This window comes from Coregonus clupeaformis, chromosome 8 (assembly GCF_020615455.1).
Source record: "Coregonus clupeaformis isolate EN_2021a chromosome 8, ASM2061545v1, whole genome shotgun sequence".
NCBI classification, from domain to species: Eukaryota; Metazoa; Chordata; class Actinopteri; order Salmoniformes; family Salmonidae; genus Coregonus; species Coregonus clupeaformis.
Window position 1 is genome coordinate 45,659,491 of NC_059199.1, and position 19,671 is coordinate 45,679,161.

The 19,671-nt window shown below is 43.6% G+C and overlaps 1 protein-coding gene across 2 annotated transcripts; it reads left to right on the plus strand.

Annotated features, from left to right (window-relative positions):
* The first annotated feature begins 21 nt into the window (after positions 1-21).
* Positions 22-18,701, plus strand: recql4 (RecQ helicase-like 4). 2 transcript variants are annotated; one of them, XM_041883539.2, is made up of 25 exons: positions 22-102; positions 556-681; positions 783-816; positions 1,093-1,193; positions 1,383-1,541; positions 1,761-2,989; positions 3,199-3,298; positions 3,530-3,716; positions 4,316-4,438; positions 5,866-6,030; positions 6,224-6,316; positions 6,492-6,628; positions 6,745-6,828; positions 7,250-7,438; positions 8,015-8,197; positions 9,831-10,029; positions 10,148-10,425; positions 10,544-10,681; positions 12,971-13,334; positions 13,593-13,722; positions 14,125-14,291; positions 14,585-14,747; positions 15,075-15,243; positions 17,601-17,709; positions 18,523-18,701. In XM_041883539.2, the coding sequence occupies exons 2-25, from the start codon at positions 598-600 to the stop codon at positions 18,642-18,644; spliced, it is 4,707 nt and encodes a 1,568-aa protein (XP_041739473.2). In that variant the 5' UTR covers positions 22-102; positions 556-597; the 3' UTR covers positions 18,645-18,701. The 2 variants fall into 2 exon arrangements, with proteins under 2 accessions (XP_041739473.2, XP_041739474.2); XM_041883540.2 differs by having other exon boundaries at positions 99-184.
* The last annotated feature ends 970 nt before the right edge of the window (positions 18,702-19,671 follow it).

The window sequence follows — 19,671 nt, forward strand, 5'->3', positions numbered from 1 at the left end:
GGGTTTTACTTCCTCAGCAGCCTTCGATTGGTAGAAAGGTGGACGTCATTTCTACAGCGCGCTAAAATTGTGGAAAAAACATCTGCTCTGCACAATAACTAGGTATGTCATTTTCCTGGTGTAAGAACCTGAATTAAACCCTTTAAGACAGCGTTTAGGATAATTTTTTATTGCCCGCAGTCAGGTAAGAAACGTCAGACTTATTTCGCTTGAGATGACAGACTTTTGGGACTTTGTGAACCCACTGTTTTAGCTTTAGCTCAGAGGAGTCAGATGGCTAATGCTAGCTGTGTGTCTGCTCTCTGATTTGACATGGTTTACATTCTCATATGTGGCTCTCTTGTCTGAAACGTTAGGTAGCTACTACATTTATAATGAATGATAACAATGACTTGCAGTATTACTGTCATGAGAGCCAGCTGTTTGGATACTGCTAAAATCACTGACTAGTTATATAGATAACTTTCAAGCTTGCACAAACTCTCTGAACTGTCTAACATGTCACATTTCCAACAAATTGCTGCCGGCTATAATATTTATTATTCGTCATATCAGCAAACTGATTCCTACAAGGTCGATAATAAATCTGTGGAAGTGATGGATCGATACAATGATATCAAGATTCTTCTGAAAACCTGGGAGCAGTCATTTGTTCAAGAACATCAAAGAAAGCCCAACAAGGTAGCTAGCTATGTAGCTAGTTATCTATTTAATTACTGTATCATGCATTACTCGGAGACTACAGTATAGTCTTTCCCACTCTGAATTGTTCTATTTTTCAGGGTGATATTGACGGAGCCCCAGAAGAGACTAAAAGTAAGTGCATGTCAATAATCAACTGACTCCCTGCATGAACAGAACTGAAACACAGGATAAATATATTGCTGTCCTCAGGCTTGTATTCATTAGTGAACACCGTAGCAAAATGTTTAGCAACAGATAAACAAAAACAAGTGTTTCTTATTTGACAAATTCAGCTAGGTCCCTCCATTTTGGTCCGTTTGCTTCTACTGAATAGGACCCAGGTATCCTTCTATAATTAATGTCAGTCACTAAAATATGTTGCTTTGTGTTTCTGCATGTGTTTCACAGAGCTCTACAAAGAATATCGAAAACTCAAGCAAGCAAAAGAAAACAGCAGCAATGGGCACACAGACCCAACACCTACCGCACAGACTCCGTCATCTGAGAAGGTAGGTTACATTCGGTTCAGTATAATTATATTATTATAAATCTCCTAAACCCCAGTTATAACTAGTTAACTGTACTTAAAGGGGCAATTTGATATTTGTACATACATTTTGGGACTTTTCAAATAATGATGTATACCCATTGACAGCTTTGTTGCAGATTGCTCCTTTTAATATGTTTTCTCTTTGAAGGAATCAGATTGCTGGGGTACTCAGCTGAACCGTAAGAGCATGCCGGTGGCTGCCCCCAAACTGACTCTGACAGCCAAGGACAGGGAGTCCCTCCAAGCCTCGGCCCAGTACTTTGGCATGAAGCTCAAGTCAAACCTGGACCTGGGAGCTCTAACAAAGGTACGGTGTGTGTGTGTGTGTGTGTGTGTAGTTTGGCTGTGTCCAGTTCCTCACTTTGTGTTTTGCAAACTCTGTAGCATAAATGTGATTTGCATAGATGAAGACTGTTAGTGTAAATTACAAACTGCAATTGCAAGTAATCATGAATCAGATGTGGAGAATTTGTAGCTCTGCCATTTTAAATATATACATTTTTCCTGCACTATAAACTGTTTCTAGGAGAGACCGGTTTCTCTGAAGAAGTCGTTCACTCCTCGTCGAACACCTCTGAAGTCGTTTAAAGATGGCCAGAGCCCAGACAGCCATACACTGTTATCCCCTCTACCAAAGCCAGCCAACACACGTCAAGACCCCCTGGCCTCTCCAATGCAGAGAGGGACAGAACACCCACAGCAGCCGGCGGAGGAGCCGTTTGAGCCCCTCACAGCCTTCACACCATCCAAGCTGTGGTCTCCTGCAGCGGGGGCATCCTCATCAGACAGACAGGCAGGCAGCAGGGCCCAGCAGCTCAGACAGACCTTCACCAAGAGGCTGACCTCTGTAGACAGCAGCTGGCTGGAGAGATGTCAGGTGTTTGACGAGGTGGTTGACGCGGAGAAGCCGGTTGTGGGTAATTTGCCTCTCGCCATGGAGGCGGCAGTGAGTTCGCCGTACGCCAAAGGGGGAGGCACTGGCAAGGGAGAGAACGCAGGACGTGCCGCCAGTTCCTTTGTTACACCTTCCAGGCAGAACGAAGGGACAACTCTCCTGGGGGAGAGGGCTTCCAAGAGTACCATAACACAGGCTCGGCCTTCTCCTGACGAGCACCAGCCCCATATTTGTTGTGGCGTAACGTCTGCAGCAGACCCAGCCAGTCTGTGGCCCGCTGGACAACGCTCCTCATTAGGGTCTGGCTCCGGAGGAGGAGAAGGAGAGGATGGAGAAACCAGATCAGGTCTCAAAGGACAGACAGAGGGTGGAACGACAGAAGAGACCGCCATCGGCGCCACCACTGCCAAGAAATCTCAAGCGAGGGCCAGAAAGGGCCGGGGAGGAAGGGTTGTGGAGGAGGCAAGAGTGTCAACGCAGCCACCGCAGGCCGAAGGTGACGAGCTCGGACTGGAGAAGAAGGGTACAAAGAAAAAGGGCGGAAAAAGTAAAAGGGATCCTGACACAGATGGAGAGAACCCTGAAGGCACGGAGAAAGTGGAGGGGGCGGTGAAAAAGAGGAGGAGGACAAAAAAAGAGGATATAGCTGATGGCGGGAGTCCCAAAAAAGCCCCCCGAGCGAGGAAGAAGGCGGCTAAGACAGATGATGGAGACGTCAGCGACAAGGAGGATGGTGATGTCACAGAGAAGGAAGTGGTGAAGCAGAAACCAAGGGTTCCACAGGAGAACCTCCTAGGAGAGGTGGATGAGGAAGATATCAACGCTGCCAGGAACAGAGGGAGAAACACTATGAGACCTAAGTGGGTTATACTCTCTATTTCCCTTAGACTACTAATATATTTAATCAAACAATATTATTTATATTTACAAATTGACCTATGCACTCTCGATAGCCCCTTTAAATACATATTCCTCATTGACTGTAATTGTCATATAACAGGACCTTATTTTTACTAATGTAATTGTTTTGTATTAATGTGATTTTCTGTTGCTCCATTCATCTACACAGAGCCACCAAGAACTCGGACGGTAACTTTGTGAAGATCAACCTGAAAAAGAAGTCTCACGTTAAAGGATATGCATGTAGGGGCGCTGGCCTACGGAAGCAGGTAAGAAAACTCTAGTAGTAATAGTAGCATTACAAAATACATACAGTACAGTTATTCTACAACAACAATATGTAGGGTGGCAGGTATTGGCTAAAATCAGGCTAGTTCAGAATGATTCTCTGTTTGAGTACATACTGTAGATGAACAGCATACTGTCCCTGCCTAGGAAGACATTACTTATATATGATATCAACATATAGCAGCATTTATCCTGTTTTCTTTCTGTTTCAGTTGACCATGGAGAAGTTCCAGCTAAAGGGGGAGAGGTTTGGAGGGCCAGACTCAAGGTTTAGAGGGGGCTTCAGCAGAAGAGGCAGAGGCGGGTTTAGAGGCGGCTTCGGAGGGTTCAATCGTCCAGGCGACAGCTGCTTCAAGTGCGGAGGCACAGGACACTGGGCTATGAACTGCAAGGGCAGAGGTGAGAGGTCACAGGACAGACAGTACATCAGGGTTCTTCAATTCTGGTCCTGGAGGGCCGAAACACTTCTGTTTTTTATTTCTACCTGGTAGTTAATTGCACTCACCTGGTGTCCCAGGTCTGAATTAGCCCCTGATTAGAAGGAGAGGATGAAAAACAGAGGTGTTTCGGCCCTACAGGACCAGAATTGAAGAACCCTGCAGTACATGGTCGTCTGACGACTGAAGAATGCTGTAACAATTCACTATGAGCTGTGGTAGCTAAATTAGCTTGTTTAGATGATTGGTTCTTCAGAAACTAGTTTCATTTACCACGTCATACTTATCTTTACTAGGTTGATACATCAAAAATACTGTGCTAAACCATTTTCTTTGATGCACCTGAGGTCTGTTGAGGAAGGTCAGGTGCAACATTACAGAACATTCAGATAGAAATGTATTTTGTTCAACAGATCTGATTCTCTGTCCTATACAATAGTAATTTAAGCTCTATACATGACATTTCTGTCTGCAACATTTTTTACGTTTCTGAATAAATCCCTGTACCCTGTGAATGTTATATATTGACTGTAATATAACCCCTATTTAACCTGTTTCCAGTTGCAGCTGCAGTAGACAGTGCTGCTGCTGATGAGGCGTCTGCGGTTGAGGAGGAGCCCTTTGAGCTGCCAACCTTGGAGGACGTTGCCCGGGCAACGGGCACTCTGCGTTCCGAGCGTCTGGGTATGTCATTGTCACCCTGTCTGGTGACGAGATTTACTTTAGTGAAAATGTTGAGGCAGATTATCCCTTCAATCTCAATCAAAATATTCCCAATGTACATATCAAATGGCACCCTATTCGCTATATTGTGCACTCCTTTTGACCTTAGCCCTATGGGTCAGAAGTAGGGCACTATGAATGGAATAGGGTGCTATTTGGGACACGCATACTTTGAAGCATCACAATAAGTTAAATAGACACTAACTTTGTAGAAATGGGACTAATTAGAATCCTCCCCATACACTCACTAACTTTGTTGATCACGATGATGTAGTTTGTTAATGATAAGGGAGGTTATTCCAGTGTATCTATCAACAGTGAGTATTTCACCCAAGTCTAACTCCCTTCAGTAGCCCAGAACATCTGTTTCAGTAGTAGAAACACAACTCCAAACCACTGATAGATAATCAACACACACACTCACACGCTTTGGATTACAATGGGCTAGACTTGTGCCTGATGTTAAAAGCAGTCTGTTATGATGAAGCCCTCCGGCCCTGGCACAGTGTCTGACCCGTCTTTCCACTCACTGCAATACATCTCCACTCGCCACATGTCTGAACGCAGGCCCCAGACATCCCAACTGGAGGTAAAACCACAACTCCAAACCCAAGCAGCTATTTAGTTTAGCTGGATACAGTCTGTACTGTAAGGGACCGGAGCCCGCAAGATGTGTCTAGCACGGACTTAAGGGGGGGAAATGTCACTGGTAAGACCAATCACGGAGGGTCCCCACGGAACGCTCAACACTCATTTTCATAGCACGGGCTGCATCCCAAATGGCACCTTATTCCCTATATAGTGCACTACTTTTGACCAGGGCCCATTTGGGAAGCACATAGAGCCCCACACACAGACGATGTCGGAGTGATTGTGCAAGCAGAAACAGAGGCCCCTCTAAGCCAAGATGGAACAGACAGACCTGCGGTTTAAAACTAGATGAGCATAACAGCTCCTCCACTGTCTGGCAAGGCAATGATGTCATGCTACTAAACTAACCTGCATGCCAAAAGGTCAAAGAGCTCATGCTTACCCCCCTGCAATTCTCTCACTCCGGTTACTTCCTCCCAGTTCCTTGCCCATAACAACAACTGATTTAGGCTCAGTTTCTCCCAACTCCAATTCAAAACTCAGTCATAACAAACTCGACTCTAAAGCTGACCTCTAGACCAGTGGTGGAATTAAGTAATTACAGCTCTGTACATGAGGTCCCTCTGTCGATGGTTACGTCCCAAATGACACCCTAGTCCCTTTATAGTACACCCTTTTCTCTTTATAATTGCAAAATAAAGGGAATGGGGTGCCATTTGGGATACACATATGTCTATCTCTGTTACACAAATGTCTATCTCTGTTACACAACCTATGTCTATCTCTCTGTTACACAGTGGCGCCCCCCAGTGTTAAAGAGGAGAATGAGAGTCAGGGAGAGAAGCAGCAGGAGGATGGTGATGAGGTGTTGTTGAATGTGATCAGGCCAGACTACGAGCGCCCTCCCCCTCCTCCCCCCATGCAGCCCCTCTACCCCCTAGGGGAGGACGGCAAAGTACAAGGTACCCTGTTTAAAAAAAATACATTATTCAATTAATTGTTTCTAGGCCTAGTATCTATAAAGCACAACTGCTGATGTAAAAAGAGCTTTATAAAATACATTTGATTTGGTCGATTGATTCAGCTAGTCAAATAAATAGTACAGTAGGGTTTATATACCTATTATATACCCATGTTCTTACTTTGTTTCTGCAGCGGCACGTTCTGAAGTTTATGAAGCACTCAAAGACTTTGGGTACAGGTCTTTCAGACCAGGGCAGGAACAGGCCATCATGAGAATTCTATCAGGTATGCATGAAGAGGGTAAAACACGGTGAACAGAATTATACAGCGCTTCATTTACTACCTCAGTTGATATTGTGGAGATAGAACAAGTAGTCGCTTCCTCACGTACAGATTTGTGTTTGTTACAAGCACGATGCTCACGTTGTGTGTGTGTGTGTATGTATGTGTCACTCACCAGGGATGTCCACTCTAGTGGTGCTCTCTACGGGCATGGGCAAGTCTCTGTGCTACCAGCTACCAGCCTACCTCTATGCCCAGAGGTCCAACAGTATCACTTTGGTGGTGTCACCACTGGTGTCTCTTATGGACGATCAGGTAACATATCTGTCCCGTAGTTATACAATAAATTATTGATACGGACACTGTCTTGTGAATGTCTCAAAATAGGTAATTGAATGAAATACTGACAGTAAATTATTTTGTCTCCTTAGCTATCTGGACTCCCATCCAAACTGAAAGCAGCTGCTATTCATTCCAATATGTCTAAAAAACAGAGGGAGGCAGCCGTCGAGAAGGTACTGATATCCTCTTACAATCTGCTTAGTTAAACTATGCTCTATCTAGTCCTAAACATCTGCTTCCTCTATTTTTGCATAACGTTTATATTTGTCAGACTTTAACTGAATTTATATATATATATACAGATGCTTTTTACCCAAACCGACTTAGTCATGCTTGCTCTACCATACCAACTGAGCCATTGATAATGTTGATCATGTTGTTCCGGCATTAGGGTTCAATATCTCTCAGTGATATATATTTTTGCTCATTCATAACCTGTCTGTGTGTGTCATCTGTCTGTGTGATGCCGTGAAACTGCTACTACAATGGTATCAGTCATATTTGCATTGATGGTGATTTGCATGAAACTACCATTTTCTGATTCTCATTTTATTGTATATGCTTTGTGTATCTCTGTCTGTGTGTTACCGCCAGGTTAAGGCAGGTGAGGTCCATGTCCTGCTCCTGTCCCCTGAGGCGTTGGTAGGTGGAGGTCACTCTGGCTCTGGCTGTCTGCCCCCAGCTGACCAGCTCCCCCCGGTGGCCTTTGCCTGTATTGACGAGGCCCACTGTGTCTCAGAGTGGTCACACAACTTCAGGCCCTGCTACCTCCGCCTCTGCAAGGTGAGATCTGGCCATTGGACACCCAATAAATGATAAACAGCAACTGTCAAGTAAGTGTCAGATCAAAGAAGAGCAGAAGCTCTGTTCTTTCCACTTAGGTTCCATGTTTGCAACTGCAAATAAAACATTGTAACTCAATGTCAGGAATTCCTAAATCCATTTGAATTGTCTCTCAACCCACAAAACAAGCAAAACCAAAGATATTTTATTAGAAGGAAATGTTATGCCATGTCTTCTCTCATATATAAAACCGTCAATGGCCGCTTTGTTTATAAAACATTTGAATAACTCATTTAAAATGAAAAATAATAACTCAATGTTTTTTAAGTCCTTTCCTAAATTAGGAGCCTGTCTCTTATCATTCTAGCTGTACATGGCTCACACACAAACAGTAAATGCCATTCTTCCCCTCAGTGTTGAAGTGTCCTCTTAATGTATGTTCAGTCTCCTAGGTGTTGAGGGACCGTCCAGGTCATCTGCACCCCGCAAGACTATCTTAGCCTGCTGAGCTAAAGCCTAAGCATTACTGTAGCTCAGGGAGCTATTGCAAGTCTTCACCTCTGTTCCATCTCCTAGGTGTTGAGGGACCGCCTAGGCGTGCGTTGCCTGCTGGGTCTGACTGCCACCGCCACCCTGTCCACAGCCCTGGACATCGCTCAACACCTGGACATTACTGACCAGGACGGTATCGCTGTCCGCTCGGCCGCCGTGCCTCACAACCTGCAGCTGTCTGTCTCCATGGACCGAGACAAGGACCAGGTAGGTTAGCAACGTACACACACACATACATATGGTTGAGGTTAGGGGTGTGTCGAGATGGCCATACTCGTATTCGTAATCGACAGTTGATAGTCGGATCAGATGCCTAAATCGATGTTGGCAAAATACCTCCCTGCATGTTCTCACTGCAAAAAAGCTGCAGATTAGGAGCAGCGCGCAGAGGGGTGGGTGGGTGTGTGTCCTCAACTTGCAGCGGGCAGCCAAGTTAGCTGTTACTTAGTCAGAATGCGCATAAAAGTTTCATATTTTTTCCCTAACCTTGCCCCACTTGTTAGCTATTGTTAGCTATGAGAAAGATGCTTGCTGGCACCCGAAAATAACTTTTTTTCCAATCATGGATAATTACAAAAAATACTTGGATCATAATCGTATCCAGAAAATGTCCAATATCCGTTACGATACTCATTTTGTCCGACTACTCAGCACACCCTTAGTTGAGGTGTTTAGTGTAGTGAAACATTCAGAATGTTCAGAACATAGAACTGTAATAGATAGATCTGACACCATTCACTATTTTACATCATACAGTATCTGTTCTACAATACGTTTTTATCTGCAACATTAGAGTGTGTATGCTGTGCAGACCAGGATGCAAGTAGTATGTGTTTTCTTTCATGGATGGAGTTTGCAATTTGGCATCGCTCATCGGTTCCATGGGCCAGGCAAGCAGAGCTAAAGTATTTAAAATAAAACAAATAGAATCAGGGCTCTACAGTTCGACCATTTTAATCACGCAAAGAACTACATAGAGTCCTGTATATCCCACCTCGCACGCAGCAATGTTGCCTGGGGCGCTTCGTGCACTGAGTTGAAAGATTCATTTTTAGAAGCGCACAGACAGAAATTTGATTTGACCCAAAAGTCTACTAAAGTGTGACTTTGCCCCTGTGTTTCTTGGTTATTAACATAGTTTTGTTCACATGCTAGGTTGCTTTTCAATGTTAGTTGGAGCTTGCTCAACTGCTAGTGAAGAGACATAGGAGAATCTCATCTCTCACAGACGGTCATGTCTTGAAAGGATATATTTTCTAGTCAAAACCCTCACAGATGGATGCCGCGTTCAAAACAACTGGAAACTCGGAAATCTCTGACTTGATGACTCCAGTGCGTTCAAGACAACTGGTAACTCGAGCACCGACTGGGAAAATCTTTTTGAATGGTCATCCAACTGGGAATTCTAAGTTGGAAACTCGTGCAACTTTCTTGAGTGCTGACGTTCCTACCTATAGATCATTGACATCATGATTTGACCATGATTTTCCCGAGCTCCCAATTGTCTTGAAAGCACCAAGACATGCAAGTTCCCCATTACCACGGTAACCTCCCGCCCTTAAAGGGGCAGCTGAAAATGTGTCTCACCTGAGTGACTCAAATATTTGAGGATACATTGTGTCTTGATTGAGCATGGAACACTCCAAAAACCTTTTATTCATTCACATTTTGTCCTTTCTTATCATAAAAACACTCTTCCTCAAATACTTTCATTGTGCTCCTAAATTTCTTTGTGTGCTCTTACATTTTTCAACTTTAAAAAATGTAAAAAATAATGTCAGCGTAGAGCCCTGAGTATTTGAACCCAGGTCTGATGCTGCATGTCCTTTCCCCTGTCCAGGCCCTGGTGTCTCTGCTGAAGGGAGAGAGGTTTGGGTCTCTGGAGTCCGTCATCGTCTACTGCACCAGGAGAGACGAGACGACCCGTATATCTGCCCTGCTCAGGACCTGCCTCCAGGGGGTGCTATTGAAGGAATCTAACCGTACAGCCAGCCAGGAGGAAGACGACAACCCTGTAGAGAAGAAGAAGAAAGCTTTGGGTACCTATCTATTTGCGTTTGGCTTGATGTCAATAAAAGATTAGGAGTTTTGAAGCACTTGTACTCTGAGATGCTTTGTGAACACGGGCCCTGACCTCTCTCTGCTGTGTTCCCTCAGCCAGGAAGAAGATCCGTAAGCCTCTGAAGTGGATGGCTGAGTCCTACCACGCCGGCATGTCGTCCTCTGAGCGCCGTCGCGTCCAGAACAACTTCATGTGTGGAGAGCTGCGTGTTGTGGTCGCCACGGTAGCCTTCGGCATGGGCCTGGACAAGTCGGACGTGCGCGGCATCGTGCACTACAACATGCCCAAGAGCTTCGAGAGCTACGTGCAGGAGATCGGGAGGGCAGGGAGAGACTGGTTACCGGCCCACTGTCATCTCTTCCTGGATCCTGAGGTGAGGTTTCTAAAAGATTGTTATTTTTTGATGTTGTTGGATGTACACTATTTGTTGGATTTTTTATATTTTATTCAACATCACTGTAATCCTACATTCTTGTCTGCTGTCGTTGTAGGGAGGGGACCTGCATGAGTTGCGGAGGCACATCTATGCGGACACGGTGGACCACTACACTGTGAAGAAGCTGGTCCAGAAGGTGTTTCCTCCCTGCAAGTGCAGACAGATCCACCAGAAACAGCAGGATCTAGCCAGGGTAATGTTGGCATACTTATGTAGTCTTTTCCCCCTTCTCTCCATCTACACTCATTGGACATGAACAGCCTATGGCCATTATATGAACCCCAAATAAAGGGCCACTGCAGTCAAAAACCTGATTTCCCTGTGTTTTATATATATTTCCACACTATGAGGTTGGAATAATACTGTGAAATTGTGATAATGATGATAATGCCCTTTTAGTATAAGAGCTGTTTGGAAAAAAAATGCCTGAAATTTCAGCCTGTTTTGGAGGGATGGAGTTTTGGCCAGCTTGGTGACATCACCAGGCGGTAAATTAGTTAATAGATCAATAAGAAAGAGAGTTCCAAACCTCTCTGCCAATAACTAGTTTTCAGTTTTTCCCTCCCCATTTAGACCACTCCCAGATAGTCCTAGCAAATGTATTTGTTGAGAAATTGAAATTGCAGTAAGGTACTTAATTGTTACCCAGAAATGATTTGATATTAAAATAAAAAGGGCTGCATTGGACCTTTTTTTAAGAAATTACAAAAAAACTTGATTTAGAATTCATGTCAAAAATGTTTATTTTAACAAGTTTTATTGCACCATTGAATTAAATACAACACCTTCATTGTAATTGTATTTCTTTCTGTGTAGGACATACAGTGAGGGAAAAAAGTATTTGATCCCCTGCTGATTTTGTACGTTTGCCCACTGACAAAGAAATTATCAGTCTATAACTTTAATGGTAGGTTTATTTGAACAGTGAGAGACAGAATAACAACAAACAAATCCAGAAAAACGCATGTCAAAAATGTTATAAATTGATTTGCATTTTAATGAGGGAAATAAGTATTTGACCCTTCTGCAAAACATGACTTAGTACTTGGTGGCAAAACCATTGTTGGCAATCACAGAGGTCAGACATTTCTTGTAGTTGGCCACCAGGTTTGCACACATCTCAGGAGGGATTTTGTCTCTCTCCTCTTTGCAGATCTTCTCCAAGTCATTAAGGTTTCGAGCCTGACGTTTGGCAACTCGAACCTTCAGCTCCCTCCACAGATTTTCTATGGGATTAAGGTCTGGAGACTGGCTAGGCCACTCCAGGACCTTAATGTGCTTCTTCTTGAGCCACTCCTTTGTTGACTTGGCCGTGTGTTTTGGGTCATTGTCATGCTGGAATACCATCCACGACCCATTTTCAATGCCCTGGCTGAGGGAAGGAGGTTCTCACCCAAGATTTGACGGTACATGGCCCCGTCCATCGTCCCTTTGATGCGGTGAAGTTGTCCTGTCCCCTTAGCAGAAAAACACCCCCAAAGCATAATGTTTCCACCTCCATGTTTGACGGTGGGGATGGTGTTCTTGGGGTCATAGGCAGCATTCCTCCTCCTCCAAACACGGCAAGTTGAGTTGATGCCAAAGAGCTCCATTTTGGTCTCATCTGACCACAACACTCACCCAGTTCTCCTCTGAATCATTCAGATGTTCATTGGCAAACTTCAGACGGGCATGTATATGTGCTTTCTTGAGCAGGGGGACCTTGCGGGCGCTGCAGGATTTCAGTCCTTCACGGCGTAGTGTGTTACCAATTGTTTTCTTGGTGACTATGGTCCCAGCTGCCTTGAGATCATTGACAAGATCCTCCCGTGTAGTTCTGGGCTGATTCCTCACCGTTCTAATGATCATTGCAACTCCACGAGGTGAGATCTTGCATGGAGCCCAAGGCCGAGGGAGATTGACAGTTATTTTGTGTTTCTTCCATTTGCGAATAATCGCACCAACTGTTGTCACCTTCTCACCAAGCTGCTTGGCGATGGTCTTGTAGCCCATTCCAGCCTTGTGTAGGTCTACAATCTTGTCCCTGACATCCTTGGAGAGCTCTTTGGTCTTGGCCATGGTGGAGAGTTTGGAATCTGATTGATTGATTGCTTCTGTGGACAGTGTCTTTTATACAGGTAACAAGCTGAGATTAGGAGCACTCCCTTTAAGAGTGTGCTCCTAATCTCAGCTCGTTACCTGTATAAAAGACACCTGGGAGCCAGAAATCTTTCTGATTGAGAGGGGGTCAAATACTTATTTCCCTCATTTAAAATGCAAATCAATTTATAACATTTATGACATGCGTTTTTCTGGATTTTTTGGTTGTTATTCTGTCTCTCACTGATCAAATAAACCTACCATTAAAATTATAGACTGATCATTTCTTTGTCAGTGGGCAAATGTACAAAATCAGCAGGGGATCAAATACTTTTTTCCCTCACTGTAAACCAAGCATATCTTTTTGAGGAGTTTTTCTCTCATTTCTTTAATGCTGTCTTAGGCTCAGGAGGAGGTTGACGACTCCGAGATGATGGAACTGATGGACACCTGTGATGAGACCTCTGCTGCAGCACCGGAACACACAAAGGAGACTAGTCAAAACACCCCTGTCGAGCAGTTGGAACAGGCCAAAGTCCATACTGAGGACAAGGATGTACCAACTCTTCAACCATCGGAGGGGGAGCAGAAAGAACCACCAGAGTCGAGTGTCCCACTTCCCCAGAGAGGGGATGGAGAACAGGATGTGGAAGAGGAGGTGGTGCCAGGGGGAGGTGATGATTGGCCCACGACTAGGGTGTGTCACACCCATGAGAGGACCATCCCTATACAGGACACTGTGGAAGCCCTGGACATCACTGAGGAAGGTGAGTACCTCACTATACCTAACACAGGACAGGTGAAATATCTTGTCTGTTTCATTCAATCAAACGGCCAATTGTGTCATTCAGATAATTGATTCAAGGATCAGAAAATAGTAAATACGAAATAGAAGTCCCACTTTAATTCTGCTTTTTCTGTCAAGACCAGTGAGTCTCCCCGCCTGCCCTTCACAGACACCAGAGTAACAATATAACTTGAATCATTCTAAGTCAAAGACTGTGTCCCCTCTGTGTGTCTGCCAGGTTTGGAGACTCTGCTGTGCTATCTGGAGCTGCACCCTCAGCAGTGGGTAGAGCTGCTCCACCCCACCCTCTCCGTCTGTAAGATGGTCTGTTACAACGGCCCTCAGCAGCTCCGCAAACTCACCAAGAGGTAGGACAACATCAAACCACCCGGCTCATGTTCATTAGGGCACACCGTATAATAAAAAATTAAAACTGTGTGCATTTTGAGTTTGCAGAACCTCAATAAGTACTGCAAATTCACTCTGAACACCTGGCCAGTCTGTTACAGTAGACTGTTTACCTGTAAGAAACGAAGTCATGTTCGATAGGTTGTGTATGTAGGTGTGTATTATTTGCTCATGTGATGTTTTTGTGGTCAAGTAAAGTCAGTGGTACATTTGTCATGTGAGCGGTTTGGTATTTTTATGTTCAGGCAATAGATTACTAATGTTTACAAGGTGCTTAAACCGTTTTGCTGCATATAAGTAATGTTTATGGTGAGCGGTGGTATCTGTGTGGTGATGATGGGTGTGTGCCGTCTGATTGGCAGCTGCCCACCTGTTGCCGTGGTGTTGGCCCGGAAACGGATGGCGGGGGAGCGAGTGGAGGCCTGTGATTCGCTGGACTTTGACGTGGTGGAGGTGGCAGACACTATGGGCTGGCAGCTGGGTCTGGTGAAGAGAGGCCTCAGACAACTACAGTGGGCCACAAACAGAGGTGTGTGTGTGTGTGTGTATGAGTGTTTTTATAGTTGAAAAAATGCTAACTACAGTGGAGCATAGTAAAGAATGTGTGTCACACTTGTGTGTGTGCACTGGTTATTAAAACGTGTGTTAATAAACCATAGTGAGTCACAAAACAGATGAAGTGTGTGTGTCTGTCTGAGTGAGTGTTACATTTAGATAAAAATCCATTCAAGAGAAGTAATTATACATCTACTATCTCCATATATATCCTGTCTTGGTAGAGTTGTCCAACCTGTCCTTCATATATCTCCATCTCTTCTCCAGGAGTCTTGGTGGAGTTCTCCAACCTGTCATTCTATTTCCGTTCCTACGGTGACTTGACCCCGGACGAGATGGACCGGGTGTGTGAGTTCCTCCATGACAGGGTGGTGGCCCAGGAGAGGACCAAGCTGTACCAACTCAAAGCCTGCTTCAAGGCCTTCCGCAGGTCAGCGCTAACCTACATTACACTACACCAGTATTCAGAACTCTAACCAGCACTAGGCTACACAAATATAGCACCAAATTGGACCATAGAGGAAAATCGAAAACGTATTGAAGTGGGTCCTGGTTACCAGAGTTTCATGGCCTGATAGGCCTGTTATTGGAGCTGTTAACCCAATGGTGCTTGGAGTATGTTTAAAGACATTATTGATATTTCTAAGACATTTCTAGATCAGTTCATGCTACTGTGCATCTTTCAGGTGACCTGTTTTTATTATTACTCTTTCTGCGTTGTTCTGTTTTGATAAAGCCACACTGTATGTCTCTGCAGCGTCGCATACACGAGCTGCAGATCCTGCACAGACCAGCTGGACGAGAGGCGAAGCCTGAAGCTGAAAGGGCTTCTGGGAGATTACTTTGACAAGAGGAGAGACCTGGACCTGAGCAGGAAGTTCCAGGAGGAGAAGGATGGAGAGGACGAGGTGTTGATGAAATGCAAGGTTCGTGTCTCCTAAGATTCTGTGATGGTTTTTACTGGGTGTAAGTCACACTAATGCCTTGATCTAATACTAAACTTAACAAAGTACCCTTACAATTGAAAAATGTATGGCACATGAAAACCAAACGAGGGTGGTCTATGGAGATAGGTGGGATGGGCTGAGAGTGGCTGAGGGGTGGGATTAAAGAGCTTATGTTCAGTAATGTGTTATTGTTATGTGATTGCTGTATATAAAAGTACCATGTATGCAAAATGTGTATGTAAAATGTATGTATATGTAGCAGAAAAGCTGTAAAAAACAAAAAAGATATGTGTCCTCCGAAGAGGGGTGGTGCAAGATGGGTTAATAAATACATAAAATAACCCTTATAATGACCTAATAGAGCTAAATCTGGTAAGAACAGGACCTTCCCATTTTAGAGTAACGAAGTGAGTTTATAATATTTAAACAATTTATATTGTATATCCTCTACTTTAAATGTGTTTATTATCTACTTTTTTATTATGTATAATTGTTCTGTTTTTACTGTATCTATACCACAGGAGGCTGCTGAGGGGAGGACAGCTCAAAATAATGGCTGGAACAGAGCGAATGTAATGGCATCAAACACATGGAAACCATGTGTTTTGATTTACAGTGCATTTGGAAAGTATTCAGACCCCTTGACTTTTTCAACATTTTGTTACATTACAGACTTATTCTAAAATGGATGAAAAAAGAAATATCCTCCTCAATCTACACACAATACCCCATAATGACAAAGTGAAAACAGGTTCTTCGAAATATGGGCAAATGTATAAAAAACGAAAACATAAATACCTTATTTACATAAGTATTCAGACCTTTTGCTTTGAGACTCAAAATTGAGCTCAGGTGCATCCTGTTTCCATTGATCATCCTTGAGATGTTTCTACAACTTGATTGGAGTCCACCTGTGGTAAATTCAATTGATTTGACAGGATTTGGAAAGGCACACACCTGTCTACATAAGGTCCCACAGTTGACAGTGCATGTCAGAGCAAAAACCAAGCCATGAGGTCGAAGGAATTGTCCGTAGAGCTCCAAGGCAGAATTGTGTCGAGGCACAGATCTGGGGAAGGGTACCAAAACATTTCTGCAGCAGTGAAGGTCCCCAAGAACACAGTGGCCTCCATCATTCTTAAATGGATGAAATTTGGAACCACCAAGACTCTTCCTAGAGCTGGCCGGCCGGCCAAACTGAGCAATCGGGGGAGAAGGTCCTTGGTCAAGATTCTCTGGTCTGATGAAACCAAGATTGAACTCTTTGGCCTGAATGCCAAGCATCACGTCTGGAGGAAACCTGGCACCATCCCTGCGGTGAAGCATGGTGGTGGCAGCATCATGCTGTGGGGATGTTTTTCAGCGGCAGGGACTGTTAGACTAGTCAGGATTGAGGGAAAGATTAATGGAGCAAAGTACAGAGAGATCCTTGATGAAAAGCTACTCCAGAGCGCTCAAGACCTCACACTGGGGCGATGGTTCACCTTCCAACAGGACAACAACCCTAAGCACACAGCCAAGACAACGCAGGAGTGGCTTCGGGACAAGTCTCTGAATGTCCTTGAGTGGCCCAGCCAGAGCCCGGACTTGAACCCGATCTAACATCTCTGGAGAGACCTGAAAATAGCTGTGCAGCGACGCTCCCCATCCAACCTGACAGAGGTGGAGGGGATCTGCAGAGAAGAATGGGATAAACTCCCCAAATACATTTACATTTACATTTTAGTCATTTAGCAGACGCTCTTATCCAGAGCGACTTACAGTTAGTGAGTGCATACATTTTCATACTGGCCCCCCGTGGGAATCGAACCCACAACCCTGGAGTTGCAAACGCCATGCTCTACCAACTGAGCTACAGGTGTGCCAAGCTTGTAGTGTCATACCCAAGAAAACTCAAGGCTGTAATCGCTGCCAAAGGTGTTTCAACAAATTACTGAGTAAAGGGTCTGAATACTGTTTAAGTTTTTATATTTGTAATACATTTCTAAAAATCTGTTTTTGCTTTGTCATTATGGGGTATTGTGTGTAGATTGATGAGGGGGAAATTTAAAAAAAAATCAATTTTAGAATAAGGCTGTAACGTTACAAAATGTGGAAAAGGTAAAGGGGTCTGAATACTTTCCGAATGCACTGTATTTGATACCATTCCACTCATTCCGCTCCAGCCATTACCACGCGCATGTCCTCCCCAATTAAGGTGCCACCAACCTCCTGTGATCTATACTGTATGTAGATTGCATAAATTATTTGGTCTAAATTCAGTCTGTATATTCTGTTTATTTTTGTCCAATTCATTTCACCAGGAAAGTGTTGTGATGGGTTTTGTTTATTTTCAGATGAAGGACTGGGAGGGTCAGATCAGAACGGATATTCAGAGTTTCCTGGGCAACCACAGTGACGAGAAGTTCTCTGGCAGAGCTGTCGCTAGAATATTCCATGGAATTGGTGAGTTTTCCCAATTTTATTATTCTCAATATGACTAGGGTCACAAAGGAGGGAAAATGCTAAGTTCCCATACATTCATTCCCGTGGAAGGTTTCCCACTTTGAAAACTCCTAGAACTACTTCTGGGTATTGTAGGATTTTGGCTCCTTGTCACTAGGGGTGTGGCTTATTTAGTGCCATGTGTTTGAACTGTATGGATGCAGTAGTGCTGATCAGTTTTATGCAGTCGGTGATTATCGTTGATCACCGCTGATAATCGACTTTCAATGTGTTACATTATGGGGCAAAAAATTGTCTGGCTTGCGGCTACATGATCTAAGGTCATGCGGTTTTTGATGCAGTTGACTGCAAGTCTCTGCACCAATTGCACACTGCAACCATTGTATGCATTGTGGGAGGCACTATTGTCAACCAGTCATTCATGTTTTTGCTTGACCCACACAAACTTGACCAAAACATGACTGAAACAGAAACCAACTTTTTGGCGGAGATTCATAGTTACAATAGTATAAGCTTAAGAGTATATAATGTGATCTGTGAGATCTCTCTCTAACCAATTAATAGTACACAAATATGTTTTCAGTTTGACTGTGTGATACGGAGGTAGAGAGAAGTTTTAGAAAAATGTATGAACAATTGCAGCTATGTTGACACTGCCAAGTTAAAATAAGCCTTGCTTTTGGAAGACCACTACAGTGTCCAACGTTTGGTTGTCGCAGATGCACCTCCACTCGACTGCAATCGTGGACATTGGTCTGCTCTCGTCTGTTTTAGTAATTTAACTGGAACACCCATCTACATTTTTGTTTCCAGGAAGTCCATGTTACCCAGCTCAGACCTTCGGCAGGGACCGGCGATACTGGAGAAAATACATCCAGTTTGATTTCAATGAAATAATCCGCTTTGCTATTCAGGAGATCGTTCGATTCAAGTGATCAAATAATACAAATATTTACTCTATGTAAAAAATGAAATAAAACATGTAAAAAGTTGTTAGATAACTTTCTTACCTCAGCTGCATCCATTAACATGCAATAATGTATTAATTGTAAATAATGTTTTATGTGTTTATGATATGAATGGTTATTTTATGGTATGGGTGCTTAGTGTACTGTACATTTCATGTAATGTTGTTTCTATACCCATTGAATACAAATATTTTTGTATTTCAAGGAAGGGTGAGTGCTTGATGTTATTGAAACTTGCGTATGCTCCTTGATCAAGGTACAAAAGGATTTCATTCAATGGTTGTGCGTTGCATAATTGTAGTATGTAATACATGAACTCCAGGTGTGTCAGGGTAGTTCCTTTCTTGTTTCCTGATATGGATGCAAACTCATTGGCCCATGCCCTGGGGAGAAAAACACATTTAACCCTGTGAGACCCAACGTTTCCTAAATAGCATCCTGTACAGTTCCTAAACTAAAATATGTGAAACACTACATTGTGCATCTCCTTAGACACACATGTATCTCTTAGTGTTGTGTGTCAGTAAGATTACTGTGGCATCTGTAGCCTCTGAAACATTAGAAACCTGTACACTCGTCTGACACCACACTGGTTCCCTACACAAGCATATTTGTTCCTGTCTTCTCGAAGATGTAGTGATTTATGTTGGGGAAAAAAAGAAATCGAGCAACAAACATTCTGAGCTAGAGGTAAGTGTTTGTAAGTGTTGTCAAACTCAGACAAGGCCATATTCTTACACATATATTGATAGACAAGTTAAAGAGATTGTTTTCCTTCCAAATTCTGCAAATATGGACAACCAAATACTTCAAGAGTAACACATCAAAATAACAAAAATGTGTGTATATATATACATATATATATAAGTGTGGTTTATGAGGTCAGCATACTGCCATTGACGACCATTCATTTTATGGTAAATAAGTAAGATGGGGGGTTATCTCTCCAAATGAAGCCTGAAAGGACAACCAAATGTTACTTAAAGTAAGTTAG

Coding starts and splice junctions, on each gene's coding strand:
- recql4 (XM_041883539.2), top strand. CDS start 598: ATGGATCGATACAATGATATCAAGATTCTTCTGAAAACCTGGGAGCAG. Junction 817..1,092: donor AGCCCCAGAAGAGACTAAAA/GTAAGTGCATGT, acceptor TGTGTTTCACAG/AGCTCTACAAAGAATATCGA. Junction 6,317..6,491: donor CATCATGAGAATTCTATCAG/GTATGCATGAAG, acceptor GTCACTCACCAG/GGATGTCCACTCTAGTGGTG.